Source organism: Cherax quadricarinatus, chromosome 45 (assembly GCF_038502225.1).
Source record: "Cherax quadricarinatus isolate ZL_2023a chromosome 45, ASM3850222v1, whole genome shotgun sequence".
Taxonomy (NCBI): Eukaryota; Metazoa; Arthropoda; class Malacostraca; order Decapoda; family Parastacidae; genus Cherax; species Cherax quadricarinatus.
Genome location: NC_091336.1, coordinates 373,693 through 392,521, shown reverse-complemented (window position 1 = coordinate 392,521; position 18,829 = coordinate 373,693). Strand labels below are relative to the sequence as shown.

At 44.9% G+C, this 18,829-nt stretch overlaps 1 protein-coding gene across 6 annotated transcripts in view; it reads left to right on the top strand.

Annotated features, from left to right (window-relative positions):
• Positions 1–18,829, top strand: part of LOC128698111 (BTB/POZ domain-containing protein 6-B-like) — a 154,418-nt gene that overhangs the window by 119,522 nt on the left and 16,067 nt on the right. Inside the window, exon 6 of one of the 6 annotated variants that reach the window (XM_070094258.1) lies at positions 7,039–7,096. The exons of the other annotated variants lie outside the window; for them this stretch is intronic. Coding sequence (XP_069950359.1) covers positions 7,039–7,096 — 58 coding nt within the window. The remainder of the gene's footprint in view (positions 1–7,038; positions 7,097–18,829) is intronic. 6 annotated transcript variants of the gene reach the window in all.

The window sequence follows — 18,829 nt, the reverse complement described above, 5'->3', positions numbered from 1 at the left end:
TTGGTTTGCGTGCAGCCAGCAGCAACAGCCTGGTTGATCAGGCTCTGATCCACCAGGAGGCCTGGTCTCAGACCGGGCCGCGGGGGCGTTGACCCCCGGAACTCTCTCCAGGTAAACTCCAGGTAAACAGTGGCTTCATCAGTCCATAGAAAGGAGAATCGTGAAGAACAGGAGGAGTTTGAGGTAATCAATCCTTCAGCCTTGAGTCGATGTGATCAGTCGATCAGTCTTGAAAAGAATACAGCATATGTGCGGAGAAGTGGCTTATATACTGTAGGCAGATGGAGAGGTGCAGCAGTCGTAGGTGGTATCACATCTGCCCAATGTGGAAGTAGGTCGTTCCCAAGGGCTAGGCAAGTGAAGAATTCCCAAGGATTAAAATCCCAAGAAGTTGCTGTGTTAGACAGTATTGTAGATGATTCTCCTTTGTATGGACTGATGAAGCCACTGTGTGGCGAAACGTTTCCTCATTAAAGATACCCAAGAGTTGCACATGTGTCTAATTTATTAATTAATGTGTCGGATCTCTGAACCATTCATCTAGAACTTGTATATCTATTAACGACTCAGTCATGCACCTATATATCTGTTATATCTGTGTGACTCTGATGGGTAAGTGTTATACCCCTTACAATAATTTTCTGTTATTACGAAGAAGAGGTGTGGGAATCGGCCAGTGTCAGCGTGTCAGCGTGTCAGCGTGTCAGCTCCGGGTTTTCTGTGTTTTCACGGTCGCTCTTACGTGCTAGAACTCTAATTTGTGTCATCAATCCTATACGATACATCCCTCTAGCGCCTGGAACCAATCTTGGGCGGAAAACATTATATACTGAGTCAAAAAAGGAGAATTAGTGTGCACTACCTAGCAGAGTTTACTGCCAGAGGGGAATCATAGGCCTGTGTCCCGTGTGAAAAAAATAATAATAATTGAACTTTTCATGTCAGAGGAAAGAAAGTCTCCCTGATAACATTGAGTATACATAGTGTATAGTGTATACTACAGTGGCTCCCTAGTATATTGATGATAAAGGCTAAAGTGTCATTTGAAAACAGGTGAATTTGTAAATGAAGTGATAAGCCTATAGAGGCAGGTGCCAGAAGTCGCCAGAAACTTACCACAGGTCAGCTGTTTTAATAATCTTCCTGGCCTGCTAGTGTACTCGCATATAATCTAGTGATACCAGTGAATAGCAGAATACAGTGTTGTAGTAGCAACTAACCAGTATTATAATGGTACTTAGTGGAGTGGAGTGACTTTCATTAGTTTCTTTTTTCTTGAAATACCAGACGTATACTGTGAATTTCATATAACCTGTAGTTACCAGCGGTCGCAATATACACTTCGAGAAGCAATTATTACTACAGAAAAAGCGTCCTTCCTCCAAAATTTCCACCAGTCAACTATAGTGATAATATAGCATTTATTGTGGTGGAGACGAAAAAAAAAAAAAAAATAGAAAAGCTAGATACAGCGATTGATAAACAAGGGTTGAGGTCGACCGTTCGTCATAGTAGGAGCTGCCAGCAGTCACCGGTTCTTCAACACGCAAGTTATACTTTTGTATCAATCAAATCACATATTACTCGGGTAGATAATTTCCAGTAGATCCTTCATGTGTTAGCCCAAATCACCGACCAGTATGTTTTAAATAAGCGACCCACTGATCAGATCAGATCGACTGGTCCGAACCCTTGACTGGTCCAAACCCTTGACTGGTCCAAACCCTTGACTGGTCCGAACCCTTGACTGGACCGAACCCTTGACTGGTTTCAAACTGTTTCGTTGGACAATAAAGCAGACTGTAAATGGATGGGGTTGTAGGCGCCCTTATAAACACAAACATTAAATATATATCAGGAACGTGAACGGTAAGCTGTCCAATATACAAAAACAGTTAGAAACAGAAATACAAATAGCTAGAGCTTCATTTAAGGAGGTTATTAATAGAATATTCAAGAGGTTGCTAGTAGAATTGCAGTAAATCAACCATTCAAATCATTATGAAGCTGTGTGTAGTCTGTGGTCAGTCAAACAAACGGGCTTCCACATGGATAAATTGTCATTTTTGTGGAAATTGGTGTCACTCCCCTTGTGCAGATATCCAAGAACTAGCTACAAGCAGTATTAAAACAGGGAAATGTTTTTGGATATGCCCAAATGAGATAAATCTGTGGACTAAAATCACAAGGATATTAAAAGAGGACAACATCAAAGCTGCTTTCATAGAAAACCTGGAAGCTTTCTACAACAGATGGGAACATAAAAAGTCTGGGCTGAATGGTACTGCCCTTGATACTGGCCATGTAGTCAGAAACTGTAAGGCTGGAGATGAAGTCCTGGTAGTCAGTAAATGTGGGGCTGATAGTGCTGTCCTGGGAGACAGTAATGGTGAAGCTGGAGGTGCTGTCCTGGGAGACAGTAATGGTGAAGCTGGAGGTGCTGTCCTGGGAGACAGTAATGGTGAAGCTGGAGGTGCTGTCCTGGGAGACAGTAATGGTGAAGCTGGAGATGCTCTCCTGGGAGACAGTAATGGTGAAGCTGGAGATTTTGTCCAGGTAGTCGGGAATTATACGCAGGAAGGAATACATATAAATGACCTCATAGGGGACAGGAGCCATAGTAGGGAAACAAGTGTAGTCAAAGATAAGATAAAACCAATATTGCAAACTAGAAATACCGCAGGAAATAGCAAACAAGAGGACTCCACTAGCAATAGTGAGGATATATTACCAAAAACAACTGGTGGGAGCTCCATTGTTGGTGCTAGGGATGATAGAAGTAAGACAGGGAAACATGCACCAACAGGGAATACAGTCACAGAAACCCAAGGCAAACGGAAACCAAGCCTGTGCACATACTATGCACTTGGTATCTGCTGGCATGGGAAATCTGGAAAAACAAATGGGACGTGCAACTATGACCACCCTAGAAAATGCCATGCCCATATGACAACAGGAGAATGCAAACTCCCTTCCTGTAAACTTTTTCACCCTGAACTGTGTACCTCTTCAGTACAGGAAAGACTGTGCTATAACTTAAATTGCCAGGCATACCATCTAAAGGGGACAAAAAGATACAAAACATCCAGGCCATGGGAAAACCTGGGTAGCCACAGCCACTCAAGAGGGAGAGGTTTTTTAGTGCCAGGAAGGAAAAAAAACTGGCAGGAAATGGCAGAAATCGTACACCAAATCTAGTCATTCCTGGAGTGGAACCACAGTCGATGGCCTCCACTCCAAACCAACAGATACAGATATTAATGCCGGAAAAAAAATCCCCCCCCAGTACCAACAATACCACCAGTCCGATAACATTCTTCTTTGCAAATATACAGGGTCTAAAGCCAGCAACAAACAACAAAATACCTTTCATCCGTGGACTGCTTGCAGAGGCAAAGGCAATGTTCACGGCTTTCACTGAGACCCACATAAAGGAGCACTTGGACAACGAAATATGGATCCCAGGTTACAACCTATACAGATGTGACAGAGTGAACAGGCAAAAGGGGGGGGGGGTTGGCCTGTACATTGCAGAGTCACTTGTTTGCACAGAACTGCTTAATGCCTCAAATGATGTAGTGGAAGTTTTAGCAGTAAAGGTCGAGAACCAAAACCTAGTCATTGTGGTAGTCTACAAGCCTCCGGATGCAACATCCCAGCAATTCCAGGAACAGCTGTTAAAAATTGACCACTGTCTGGAAAATCTTCCAGCTCCTGCACCCAACATCTTGCTCCTGGGGGATTTCAACTTAAGGCACCTAAAATGGAGGAATATAGCAAATAATATTGTTGCAGTAATAACACCAGGAGGCAGCTCTGATGAAAACTCACACTCACACGAGCTTTTAAATCTCTGCACAAAATTCAATTTAAATCAGCAAATAATAGAGCCTACTAGACTGGAGAATACACTAGACCTCATCTTCACTAACAATGATGATCTGATAAGAAATGTCACCATATCAAAAACAATATACTCAGATCACAACATAATTGAGGTTCAGACATGTATGCGTGGAGCCCCAGACCGACATAATGAGACTAGTCACGAGGGAGCATTCACCAAATTCAACTTCAATAACAAAAACATAAAGTGGGACCAAGTAAACCAAGTCCTAACCGATATAAGCTGGGAAGATATACTAAGCAACACAGACCCCAACTTATGCCTAGAACAGATTAACTCGGTGGCACTCGATGTATGCACAAGGCTTATTCCTCTAAGAAAAAGGAGGAGTAGATGTAAAATAGAAAGAGACAGGCGCTCCCTTTACAGGTGACGGAAAATAATAACAGAGCGGCTAAAAGAGGTCAATATATCTGAAATGCGTAGGGAGACACTGGTCAGAGAAATAGCAAGCATCGAACTTAAGCTAAAAGAATCCTTTAGGAGTCAGGAATCGCGGGAAGAACTAAAAGCCATAAATGAAATCGAAAGAAACCCAAAGTATTTCTTCTCCTATGCCAAATCAAAATCGAGAACAACGTCCAGTATTGGGCCCCTACTTAAACAAAATGGGTCCTACACAGATGACAGCAAGGAAATGAGTGAGCTACTCAAGTCCCAATATGACTCAGTTTTTAGCAAGCCGCTAACCAGACTGAGAGTCGAAGATCAAAATGAATTTTTTATGAGAGAGCCACAAAATTTGATTAACACAAGCCTATCCGATGTTATCCTGACGCCAAATGACTTCGAACAGGCGATAAATGACATGCCCATGCACTCTGCCCCAGGGCCAGACTCATGGAACTCTGTGTTCATCAAGAACTGCAAGAAGCCCCTATCACGAGCCTTTTCCATCCTATGGAGAGGGAGCATGGACACGGGGGTCGTCCCTCAGTTACTAAAAACAACGGACATAGCCCCACTCCACAAAGGGGGCAGTAAAGCAACAACAAAGAACTACAGACCAATAGCACTAACATCCCATATCATAAAAATCTTTGAAAGGGTCCTAAGAAGCAAGATCACCATCCATCTAGAAACCCATCAGTTACACAACCCAGGGCAACATGGGTTTAGAACAGGTCGCTCCTGTCTGTCTCAACTATTGGATCACTACGACAAGGTCCTAAATGCACTAGAAGACAAAAAGAATGCAGATGTAATATATACAGACTTTGCAAAAGCCTTCGACAAGTGTGACCATGGCGTAATAGCGCACAAAATGCGTGCTAAAGGAATAACAGGAAAAGTCGGTCGATGGATCAATAATTTCCTCACTAACAGAACACAGAGAGTAGTCGTCAACAGAGTAAAGTCCGAGGCAGCTACGGTGAAAAGCTCTGTTCCACAAGGCACAGTACTCGCTCCCATCTTGTTCCTCATCCTCATATCCGACATAGACAAGGATGTCAGGTACAGCACCGTGTCTTCCTTTGCAGATGACACCCGAATCTGCATGACAGTGTCTTCCATTGCAGACACTGCAAGGCTCCAGGTGGACATCAACCAAATCTTTCATTGGGCTGCAGAAAGCAATATGAAGTTCAACGATGAGAAATTTCAATTACTCAGATATGGTAAACATGAGGAAATTAAATCTTCATCAGAGTACAAAACAAATTGTGGCCACAAAATAGAGCGAAACACCAACGTCAAAGACCTGGGAGTGATCATGTCGGAGGATCTCACCTTCAAGGACCATAACATTGTATCAATCGCATCTGCTAGAAAAATGACAGGATGGATAATGAGAACCTTCAAAACTAGGGAGGCCAAGCCCATGATGACACTTTTCAGGTCACTTGTTCTATCTAGGCTGGAATATTGCTGCACACTAACAGCACCTTTCAAGGCAGGTGAAATTGCCGACCTAGAAAATGTACAGAGAACTTTCACGGCGCGCATAACGGAGATAAAACACCTCAATTACTGGGAGCGCTTGAGGTTCCTAAACCTGTATTCCCTGGAACGCAGGAGGGAGAGATACGTGATTATATACACCTGGAAAATCCTAGAGGGACTAGTACCGAACTTGCACACGAAAATCACTCACTACGAAAGCAAAAGACTTGGCAGACGATGCACCATCCCCCCAATGAAAAGCAGGGGTGTCACTAGCACGTTAAGAGACCATACAATAAGTGTCAGGGGCCCGAGACTGTTCAACTGCCTCCCAGCACACATAAGGGGGATTACCAACAGACCCCTGGCAGTCTTCAAGCTGGCACTGGACAAGCACCTAAAGTCAGTTCCTGATCAGCCGGGCTGTGGCTCGTACGTTGGTTTGCGTGCAGCCAGCAGCAACAGCCTGGTTGATCAGGCTCTGATCCACCAGGAGGCCTGGTCACAGACCGGGCCGCGGGGGCGTTGACCCCCGGAACTCTCTCCAGGTAAACTCCAGGTAAACACACTTTTTAAATTGCACCAAAGTGGTTGGGCCACTTTCCTTTTATATCCTACCTCGTTCCCCCTCTCACCCTTTTCCCATATTTCTATCCTTACCCATCCTTCTTCCTTACCCTTCTTACCAAAGCTCTGGTCGTAAGTTGAAGTTGAAGTTGATCTTCATACTGTTGTTGTTGTTGGAGGTTCGCCGGTACTGCCGGCCAGGGTCTTCTCCAGATGGCGACCAGGCCTTGGCTCCCAGGAATGGGAGTGGTCAGTGTGGTCAGTGGTCAGTTGTCACGTGAGGTCACAGGCCCTGAGCTGCTTTGGGGATTAGTGTGGACAGTTACAAAGCCATGGCTTGCTTTTGCAGTGTTTTGAAAATTGAGGATGGAGAGTTGAAGGAGGAAGTCTTGCTTCTCCAAGAGGAAATTAGGAGGCTGAAGGTTCACCTCAATGGGGTTGGGAGCGAGTGTGAGATGGCTGATATGGTGGAGGGGAATGAGGCTACCAGCAGCGAGGTGCAGTCTGTCTCTCGCTGCTAGGAAGCTGTAGGTGGGGAGGTAGCAACAGCTACCAGAGGTGAGGTGCAGTCCAACACCTACTACAAGTGGCAAGTGGTTCCCAGTAATGGGAAGAGCATCAAGATAAGGAAAGTTAAGAGAGAAGATTTGAAGGTAAGAAATCGCTTCTCTGTTCTTCAGGATGAGTGTACTTCAGTGGCCAGTGAAGGTAAAGGTACTACTTCTCCTGCAAATGGAGGTAAGCTCATACTTGTGGTTGGTGACTTACAGGTAAGATATATGGACCGTGCCTTCTGTAATAGGAATAAGAAGGTAAGAGATAGAGTGTGCTTCCCAGGAGCTGGTGTTAGTGACATAGTCGACAGGTTGGATAATAGCATGTCAGGTAATGGGAACAAGCCTATTATCTGTCTCAGTGCTGGTGGAAATGATATTGGGAAGAGGAGAGAAGACCTGCTAGATAAGTACAGGTCAGCTATAGATTTAATTAAGTCTAAGGGAGGGGTCCCAATTATATGTAGCATCTTGCCTAGAAGGGGAGTGGGAAATGAATGGTTGTCTAGGGCAATTGGTGTAAATTGCTGACTAGACAGATACTGCAAGGAACTTGCAATCCCATTCATTGACAATTGGGACAACTTTTGTGGCAAACATGATATGTATGCATGGGATGGGGTACATCTTTCTGGGGCAGGGGTGGTAGCTCTTGCAAACTCAATCGAGAGGGCCATTGCTGAAATGCCTAGGGTTTTAAAATGATAGAAGATAGAGATATGGGTGTGTGTGGGAAACAGTCAGGTTGCAACACTAGGGTTGAAAACAGTAAATGTATAAAAGACATTCATCATGAAGTTATAAATAAAGACAATAGATAATGTCAGCAAACAAAGGGAGACAGCAGATGGCAGCAAGGGACTAGCTCCCTTAAGGTCTATTATACTAATAACAGGAGTTTAAGAAATAAGATAGATGAGCTAAGATTAATTGCAAGTGCAGGAAACATAGATATCATTGTTATAACAGAGACCTGGCTCAATCTGAAAGATAGAGAGATGCCTTCTGAATGTCACATACAAGGCTATAAATTATTCCACACCGACAGAGTCAACAGAAAAGGTGGTGAAGTAGTGATGTATATCAGAGACAATTTAAAGTGTTGTGTTAGACAAGATATAAAATTAGAAGCGTCAGCCACTGAATCTATTTGGTTACAGCTTCTCAAGGGCCGTTAAAAACTAATTTTGGGTGTGATTTACAGGGCCCCAAATCTTGATAGGGAGTGCAGTAAACTTCTATGGGATGAAATTCGTAAGGCATCTACATACGAAAATGTTGTGATAATGGGAGATTTCAACTGTAGACAGATTGACTGGAGCAATTTAACAGGAAATTTAGAATCAAGTGACTTTCTTGATACGATTCAGGATTGTTTTTTAAAGTAGTTTGTGACAGAGCCAACTAGAGGAAATAACCTGCTTGACTTGGTTCTTGCCAGCAGGGAAACGCTAATTAATTATCTTGAGGTTAATGATGAGCTCGGGGAAAGTGATCACAAATCACTCAGTTTTAATATATCATGGAATTTCCCTAATAATGGCAATCAAGTCTCTGTCCCTGACTTCCACTTGGCTGATTTCATAGGACTGAAAAATTACTTGGGTGGGCTGAACTGGAATGACCTGACTATGGGTCAGGTAGGTGGTGATGATTGCTGATATGACGTTTTCCAGGGCATAGTTCTAGCTGCTCAGACAACTTATGTTCCAAATAAGGAAATCAGATCAAGCAAAAATGATCCTAAATGGATGAACAATAGATTAAAACATCTCATTGGTCAAAAGAGAGGCATATATAGGCAAATCAAAAGAGGAGAGGTGCAATTAAGAAATCAATATATTCAGTTAAACAGAGAAATAAAAAGGGAATAAGAAAAGCAAAAAGAGATTGTGAGGTTAAAGTTGCAAGACAATCGAAGACTAACCCAAAAGGATTCTTTCAGGTATACAGAAGTAAGATCAGGGACAAGATAGGCCCACTCAAAAGTTCCTCGGGTCAGCTCACTGACAGTGATAAGGAAATGTGTAGAATTTTTAACACATACTTCCTCTCAGTTTTTACTCAGGAAGATACTAGCGAAATTCCAGAAATAATAAATTATGTAGAACAGGATGATGATAATCTATGCGCGATTAGGGTCACAAGTGACATGGTTCTTAGGCAAATTGATAAATTAAAACCTAACAAATCCCCAGGCCCTGATGAACTGTGTGCAAGGGTTCTAAAGGAATGTAAAGAGGAGCTTAGCAAACCTCTGGCTAATCGTTTCAATATATCACTACAGACTGGCATGGTGCCAGGTAAGTGGAAAATGGCAAATGTGATTCCTATTTTCAAAGCAGGTGACAGGTCCTTAGCTTCGAACTATAGACCGATAAGCTTAACCTCCATAGTGGGAAAATTTATGGAATCAATAATTGTCGAGGCAGTTCATAACCACCTTGAAAAGCACAAATTAATCAACGAATCTCAGCATGGTTTTACAAAGGGGTGTTCCTGTCTTATGAATTTATTAACTTTTTTCACTAGGGTATTTGAGGAGGTAGATCATGGTAATGAATATGATATTGTGTATATCGACTTCAGTAAGGCCTTTGACAGGGTCCCACATCAGAGACTATTGAGGAAAATTAAGGCACATGGAATAGGAGGAGAAATTTTTTCCTGGATAGAGGCATGGTTGACAAATAGGCAGCAGAGAGTTTGCATAAATGGGGAGAAATCAGAGTGGGGAAGCATCACGAGCGGTGTTCCACAGGGGTCAGTGTTGGGCCCCCTGTTGTTCACAATCTACATAAACGACATTGATGAGGGCATAAAGAGCGACATAAGCAAGTTTGCCGATGACACCAAAATAGGCCGTCGAATTCATTCTGACGAGGACATTAGAGCACTCCAGGAAGATTTGAATAGACTGATGCAGTGGTCGGAGAAGTGGCAGATGCAGTTTAATATAGACAAATGCAAAGTTCTAAATGTTGGACAGGAAAATAACCATGCCACATATAAACTAAATAATGTCGATCTTAATATTACAGATTGCGAAAAAGATTTAGGAGTCCTGGTTAGCAGTAATCTGAAACCAAGACAACAGTGCATAAGTGTTCGCAATAAAGCTAATAGAATCCTTGGCTTCATATCAAGAAGCATAAATAATAGGAGTCCTCAGGTTGTTCTTCAACTTTATATATCTTTGGTTAGACCTCATTTAGATTATGCTGCACAGTTTGGTCACCGTATTACAGAATGGATATAAATGCTCTGGAAAACATACAAAGGATGATGATAGACTGAGGTCCCTGAATCTGCACTCTCTAGAAAGGCGTAGAATTAGGGGGGGATATGATTGAGGTGTATAAATGGAAGACAGGAATAAATAAAGATGGAAATAACGTGCTGAAAATATCTAGCCTAGACAGGACTCGTAGCAATGGTTTTAAGTTGGAAAAATTCAGATTCAGGAAGGATATAGGAAAGCACTGGTTTGGTAATAGAGTTGTGGATGAGTGGAACAAACTCCCGAGTACAGTTATTCAGGCTAAAACGTTGTGTAGTTTTAAAAATAGGTTAGATAAATACATGGGTGGGTGTGAGTTGGACCTGATTAGTTTGTGCTACTAGGTCAGTTGTGTTCCTTCCTTAAGTGAATGTGACCTGCCCTGACTAGGTTGGGGCATTGGCTTAAGCCGGTAGGAGACTTGGACCTGCCTCACATGGGCCAGTAGGGCTGCTGCAGTGTTCCTTCTTTATGTTCTTATATGTTCTTGCGCTACCCTCCACAGGATGGATATGGGGTGCACAATAAACTAACCGTATCAGCAGCAAAATCTAAATCCCTCTTAGTCAGATTTTACACCCAAATAGACAAGAATAGAGAAGTACTGTAGTAGGCCTACTGGCCAATGTAGGCTCCTCCTTGAAGGGGAATGCAGGTATAAAAAGGATTAAAAATCCTAAGGGATATGAAGGTCCCTTGGAATGAAGGTCCCTAAGGTCATACAAGTCCCACTGGGGAGAGATAAGGAGCACTCAGGTTCATAAGACAGGTCAGGTGCTCTTGTGCTCACTGTGGTACAGGAACATCAGTCGTGAGCGCCCTGAATTTACACTTTTTAGAAAGGAGTAGAATTATGGATGATATGATTGAGGTGTATAAATGCAAAACAGGAATAAATAAAGATGGAAATAGCGTTCTAAAAATATCTAGCCTAGACAGGACTCGCAAGAATGGTTTTAAATTGGAAAAATTCAGATTCAGGAAGGATATAGGAAAGCACTGGTTTGGTAATAGAGTTGTGGATGATTGGAACAAACTCCCGAGTACCGTCATAGAAACTACAACGTTATGTAGTTTTAAAAATAGGTTACATAAATGCATGAGTGGGTGTGGGTGGGTGTGAGTTGGACCTGACTAGCTTGTGCTACTAGGTCAGATACCGTGCTCCTTCCATGTGTGAATGTGACCTGACCTGACTAGGTTGGGGCATTGGCTTGGGCTGGTGGGGACTTGAACCTGCCTCGCATGGGCCAGTAGGCCTGTTGCAGTGTTCTTTCTTATGTTCTTATGAGTATCTTGAGGGGCATGCCAGTGGTGAGCAGCTGACGATGCGAGGACAAGAGCCTTGATGGGGCTGCCAGCAGCAGACAGTCAGGAAGGGCCGATAAAGCAGCCATTACAAGTCCGATTAGAGCCACACCTCAGCTTTAGCCAACAGCAAAGTGCTGGGGAACTCAGCTTCACAGTGGTTGGTCGGTGGGAAGCTTACTATTTGACTGAACCGTTTTGAAGAGATCTGAACTTCTTCTTTGACAGGTAGTCAACTTCAGACGGGGTGGTGTCTGTGAAATGCTGGCTGATGTGGTGAAGTATTTGTTCGGTGGTGTAGACATACTTGGAGTCGCAGATGAACTTAACAGTCCCATCCTGGATTCGCTGGTGAAGTTCTCGGTCAAACATTTCGTCCTTGTATTGGTCAGTGGTGTAGAACCAGACATCTGACTGGTCCAAGGCAGCGAGAGTTTCAAAACGATGTTGTAGTGTTTTTGCTCCCTTGGTTGGTTGTAGGTGAGGTGGTACAAGCGAGGTCGCTGACTGGTCCATTGCAGTGGTGGTGGAGGAAAGTGATGGTTGTCTCTCATTGGTGGGATTGAGTGGCGTCTCGTCGGTCTCTGATTGGGTCATCTGAGTGGTGGAAGGAGGGGATGGTGGTGGTGGAGCTACGGATTATTATTATAATAAAAAGGAAGCGCTAAGCCACAAGGGCTATGCAGTGGACTTAATGTTACACGAATCCTTTCCCAAACTACCAAGCTCTGGCAGTGCTCCTATTGCCACCTCTTTAAACAACAATGTCTGGACCCCCATACCCCCCATCCCATTCCCGGCTCTCACGAAGCCCAAGATCCACCCTACTACCCTATCTCTCCAGGGGCCATCACAAGAAGGGGTAAAGAAGGGCACTGCTTCTTTCATGTTGGCCAAAGACTTGGCAGTGGGCGATGACCAGCTCTGCTGCACCCTCCTCAATGAATTGTTTGTAGCAAATGGGACCTCAGCCATGATCATCTTTGATTTAGTGCGCTCATGTATGTGTCCTCTCCCCAAGCACCCACTCTCAACCAATCAACCCGGAGTAGGGAAATCATGACCCCTGCACTTGCACCAAACGCTGTTGCACAATCCGCCGCCAATGAGGCTGTCCTAAACGACCATTCAGGTTCCACTGCTGCTCCGAGGGGGCACCTACTGAGCATCCAGTCCAGCTCCCCCTCCCACACTTCCACGTAGAGACTCCAATGTCTCTCATCACCGATGGGGACAGGACTGATGATCCAGTACACCTAGGGAACGAGGCACTTGACGGGTCAAAAGACGAGTCTGATTAGTCAGTTAATGTTACTAATACCAGCAGTATTGATGATGAAAACCACCCACTCTTCTCTCTGCAATTCACTCAGGACTGCAGCTCCCCTCCCCCTACTGTATCCAGCAAAGTGTGCACACACACACACATTAAGCACCTATAACCTCAGAAACCCATTCCCTGTATGCAGCACCAGTTCAAAACACACGAAATAATGGGATCACAATTTTGCAAATCAACATCCACCACTTCTTCAACAACCGCTACCTCCTTGAAATAGAACTGTGCAACCACAATCTGGACATTATCCTTTTAAATGAAACAGCAGCCAGACCTGACCAATATACTGAGCTGCTCAACACTCGAGAAACCCAGAGAGCCCTTCAGTGGCGTGGTCATCCTAATGAAGCAGGGACATGAATTCCAAAACTTCCGTGTCGATGAGGACAACATCTTAGCAATAGAACTGTCGACCTCATATGGACGGCTTATAGTGGGAACAGGTTACTTTCTTCTCAGACAATCATACGTAGAGTCCATTCCCATACACCGGTAACTCAGTAGAAATGTCCCTGCTGTCTTAGCAGGGGATTTCAACGCCCATCACCCCGCCCTCTTCAACTGTGGCGCCACCCAACCAAAGGTGACCACAAGGGGAAACGACTATTCAACATAATGGCAGCATGAAACTTAACGTTCCAAAGGCCCATTCTTTAAATCATTCCTGGGCCCCCACCCAGGGATACTGGACGTAGTACTTACCAACAGGGAATGTGACCTGTTCCACTGCAGAGTCTTCCAAGGCGGTAACGTCGGTTCAGACCACATTCTCGTCATAATTAAGCTTCAATCTGTACCCTTCCAAACACCCACCAACCCCAAACCGAACCTTAAAACACTAGGATTTGACCCCTACAGGGACTACCTAGGAAATGACCATACAATTTCTCTTGAGAACCAACCCTCCACTGCAATAGTGGGCAATCCACTCCCTCCACGATAGAATCACTGAGGCCACATAAGCATGCTGCGAACTAACAACTTCCAAGAGCTACCAACAGTACAAACGAACCAGGGGAATTAAGGACAGCATGAATAACTACCAAACTGAGTGTAGTAGACACTTCCACACAGGGCAGCCTACCCAGGATGTACTATAGAGGATGAGGAGAGACTTAATCATCCTAATCACCCAGCACAAAAGAGAAATAGGGAAATATCTTGTGCGTCAAGCTAACCAGTATAAGCGCCGCCCTGAACAGTTCTGGAGAAGATCCGTAGACTTCTGGGTGCTAAACACACTCCCACACAACACTTTACACACTTCACCAGCGTAGATGGTGAGGAAGTGACTACCCTACTCGAGGACCCACAAGACCAAGCTAAGCTGATGGGGGAAGTATGAGAGAACATTCTCTCACACAATGACAGTAGAAGATTTAACAATAACCTGGTGGCCTGGTGGCTGAAGCTCCCGCTTCACACACGGAGGGCCCGGGTTCGATTCCCGGCGGGTGGAAACATTTCGACACATTTCCTTACACCTGTTGTCCTGTTCACCTAGCAGCAAATAGGTACCTGGATGTTAGTCGACTGGTGTGGGTCGCATCCTGGGGGACAAGATTAAGGACCCCAATGGAAATAAGTTAGACAGTCCTCGATGACGCACTGACTTTCTTGGGTTATCCTGGGTGGCTAACCCTCCGGGGTTAAAAATCCGAACGAAATCTTATCTTATCTTATCTTACCACCAGTGGGTCAACCAATGGCGGGACGTAAACCTGGAAGACTTCCACCCAATATCACTAATTGACACATCTCTTGAAAACGAACACCCTCTCACTAGACCAATTACCCTCAGGGAGATGACCCAGGTCATTTGCCAAATGAGAAATATGGCACCTGGCCCCTCAGGCATAACAGCAAAACTACAGGCCTATCTCCCTACTCGAAGTCACGGGCAAAGTATTCGAAAAATTCATCTCCAACAGACTGAATTACTACATGGAATTCAACCACCTCTGCAACGAAAAGCATTTCGGCTTTAGATCCTGCCGCAGAACACAACATGCTATAAATATCATCTATGATGAGGTGGACAGCCGGAGGAAGCACGGGAACCTGGCCCTAATTGCAACTAGGGATGTACACAAAGCCTTCAACAGCCTGTGGCATGCTGGACTCATATTCAAACTTGCAGACCTCCCAGACTACAACTGGGCCTTTCTCGGGCTCATATACAACTTCTTCATTCCCACTTTCCATGGTAAGGTAGCAGCACCCTTTACATTGACAGCTGGAGTGCCACAGGGCTCATGCGTCAGCCCCATATTCTTCAATATATATGCAAACGACTTCCCACAACCCGAATTCAATGATACCATCACTCAATCTGCAGACGATGTTATCAATGTAGTTTCATCCACCCCAGTATCTGGTGCAAACAAGCACAGGAGAGCAATAGAGAAAATGAACAAGGAACTACGAACTACTTGCTAACTGGGAGAAAAAATGGAGAATCACGACTAACCCAAAGTCCTCATCAGCACCATCGGCTGTTTCGCATCAACCATAGAAGACAAAGGGGGTATCTCCATCAGAGGTTCACGTATCGCTATCAGAAATCCAAACAAGATCCTGGATTATGATATCGAGAGGTTGCTTCACTCCACATCCCACATCACCAAAAAAGTGAACCTAGCAAAAGCCCGCCTCAGTCAACTATTCCAATTCAAAGAAGCCCCTCACCCTCCCCCTCCCCCATCCCCTCCCCCTCCCCCCCCCCCCCCCCCCCTCCCACATCAAGAATCACCTGTGTAAGTTGATGATCAGACCTCTGCTGGAATACCCTTGTGTACCAATGTCACTAACAACTAAATCCAACATGCTACAGCTTCAGAGAGTCCAGAACAGAGCCCTCCGCTTTATCACTCATATCCGACATAGACAAGGATGTCAGCCACAGCACCGTGTCTTCCTTTGCAGATGACACCCGAATCTGCATGACAGTGTCTTCCATTGCAGACACTGCAAGGCTCCAGGCGGACATCAACCAAATCTTTCAGTGGGCTGCAGAAAACAATATGAAGTTCAACGATGAGAAATTTCAATTACTCAGATATGGTAAACATGAGGAAATTAAATCTTCATCAGAGTACAAAACAAATTCTGGCCACAAAATAGAGCGAAACACCAACGTCAAAGACCTGGGAGTGATTATGTCGGAGGATCTCACCTTCAAGGACCATAACATTGTATCAATCGCATCTGCTAGAAAAATGACAGGATGGATAATGAGAACCTTCAAAACTAGGGAGGCCAAGCCCATGATGACACTCTTCAGGTCACTTGTTCTATCTAGGCTGGAATATTGCTGCACTCTAACAGCACCTTTCAAGGCAGGTGAAATTGCCGACCTAGAAAATGTACAGAGAACTTTCACGGCGCGCATAACGGAGATAAAACACCTCAATTACTGGGAGCGCTTGAGGTTTCTAAACCTGTATTCCCTGGAACGCAGGAGGGAGAGATACATGATTATATACACCTGGAAAATCCTAGAGGGACTAGTACCGAACTTGCACACGAAAATCACTCACTACGAAAGCAAAAGACTTGGCAGACGATGCACCATCCCCCCAATGAAAAGCAGGGGTGTCACTAGCACGTTAAGAGACCATACAAAAAGTGTCAGGGGCCCGAGACTGTTCAACTGCCTCCCAGCACACATAAGGGGGATTACCAACAGACCCCTGGCAGTATTCAAGCTGGCACTGGACAAGCACCTAAAGTCAGTTCCTGATCAGCCGGGCTGTGGCTCGTACGTTGGTTTGCGTGCAGCCAGCAGCAACAGCCTGGTTGATCAGGCGCTGATCCACCAGGAGGCCTGGTCACAGACCGGGCCGCGGGGGCATTGACCCCCGAAACTCTCTCCAGGTAAACTCCAGGTAAACAGAATCAGGATGGAAGTCTTGCACATTAAACAGGAAATCGCTGCAATTAATGTCAGGCTAGACAAACTAAAGAAGAGACAACTATATGATATGCATGAACTCTGTGTACCTGACAGAGAGAGCCCACCCCAGCCATTGAACACCACCGACTACATCATCAACACACCTCCTCACAGATCCCAACGAATGACCCTCCAACAAAGAGTCCGACGCTTCATTCACAAGGAGAACTTCCCACGACCAAGGATCCTGAGTGACCTCCCCGAAGAAACAGAAGAATGGATACCACCAGAACCACTCTACATCCAACAACAAGGATAAATGCACCCCATTTTGGGGAGATCTACCTCTATCAATCTACACCTTACAACTAACCTTGTAACATCTGCAAACATCCTACGGCAGGACACCGTCTCAGAAACTGCTTAGCCAACCAACTCCGGGTTAGCAACCGATCTCCATCGAACGCCCTGCAACTACCACCTGCAGCGGCAGCCTTACAACCGACCTCTTGCGCAAAAAAAAGGCGATTGCAAATAGAATGCATCCTACCAACTCAGTGGCATGCTGGTATACAGCTGGTATAACTGTGTACAACTGACGGGCAGGAAGTATACATATCTTATGAATCTAATGTATTCATGAATAACACAACATGCACACACACACACTTGTTTAAATTACGCCACAGAGGTTACGCCACTTACCTTTAAAACCCTACCTCCCCTCTACCCTCCCAACCCTTTCCCATATTTCCGTCCTTACCCATTCTTCATCCTTTCCCATCCTACCTAAGTTCCGGTCAGAACCTCGTATATTGTACCTCATGATGTCAGACGATGGTGGAGATTCAGGGAATGTAAAGATGGGCATGTTGTTGAGTTTAAAGAGTTCATTGATGGTGGTACTGAATGATCCAGGTGCAGCTACATTGTGTACATGGGAGTACATAATGCAGTAAAGAATTTTAGTGGAGTCGCCAGCAGGAAGTGGTGGCGATGTAGCACTGGCGGAGGAAGCAGTTTGAGTGGTCATGAGAATCTTGGCTGGAATATTGCTGCACACTAACAGCACCTTTCAAGGCAGGTGAAATTGCCGACCTAGAAAATGTACAGAGAACTTTCACGGCGCGCATAACGGAGATAAAACACCTCAATTATTGGGAGCGCTTGAGGTTCCTAAACCTGTATTCCCTGGAACGCAGGAGGGAGAGATACATGATTATATACACCTGGAAAATCCTAGAGGGACTAGTACCGAACTTGCACACGAAAATCACTCACTACGAAAGCAAAAGACTTGACAGACGATGCACCATCCCCCCAATGAAAAGCAGGGGTGTCACTAGCACGCTAAGAGACCATACAATAAGTGTCAGGGGCCCGAGACTGTTCAACTGCCTCCCAGCACACATAAGGGGGATTACCAACAGACCCCTGGCAGTCTTCAAGCTGGCACTGGACAAGCACCTAAAGTCAGTTCCGGATCAGCCGGGCTATGGCTCGTACGTTGGTTTGCGTGCAGCCAGCAGCAACAGCCTGGTTGATCAGGCTCTGATCCACCAGGAGGCCTGGTCACAGACCGGGCCGCGGGGCGTTGACCCCCGGAACTCTCTCCAGGTAAACTCCAGGTAATCTGCTGGAGTTTCGTAATAACAGCATATGTTGGAGGTTGAGCAGTGATTTTCTTTTGCTATTCTCGTTGTTTCTTAAAGTACTTCTCGTCTGGTTGGGCATTTGGTAGCAAGGGTATGGTGGTCATTCTTGCAGTTGAGGCATTTAGGTGTCCTTTGTTGCCGCAGGTTGAGCAGAACTTCTTGTCCTTGGTGGGGCAGTCCTTAGTAGTGTGCAACTAGGATTAACAGTTATAGCACTGTGGAATGTGCTTGAATCTCTCTGCTTCAATGTAGGTTGGATTGATGTGGAAATAACAAATAGCCAGACCCTCAGTGAAAGTTCTAGCTACCATATTGACGTCAGTGAAGGTGACCTTTTGCATGGAGGAAGCATTGGGTATTTTAGTAATATGTTCCACCGTGGCCCAAGGGTTCTGGTCTTCAATGGAAGTTTAGATTTTTTTTCAGTAGTCTGGGTAGTG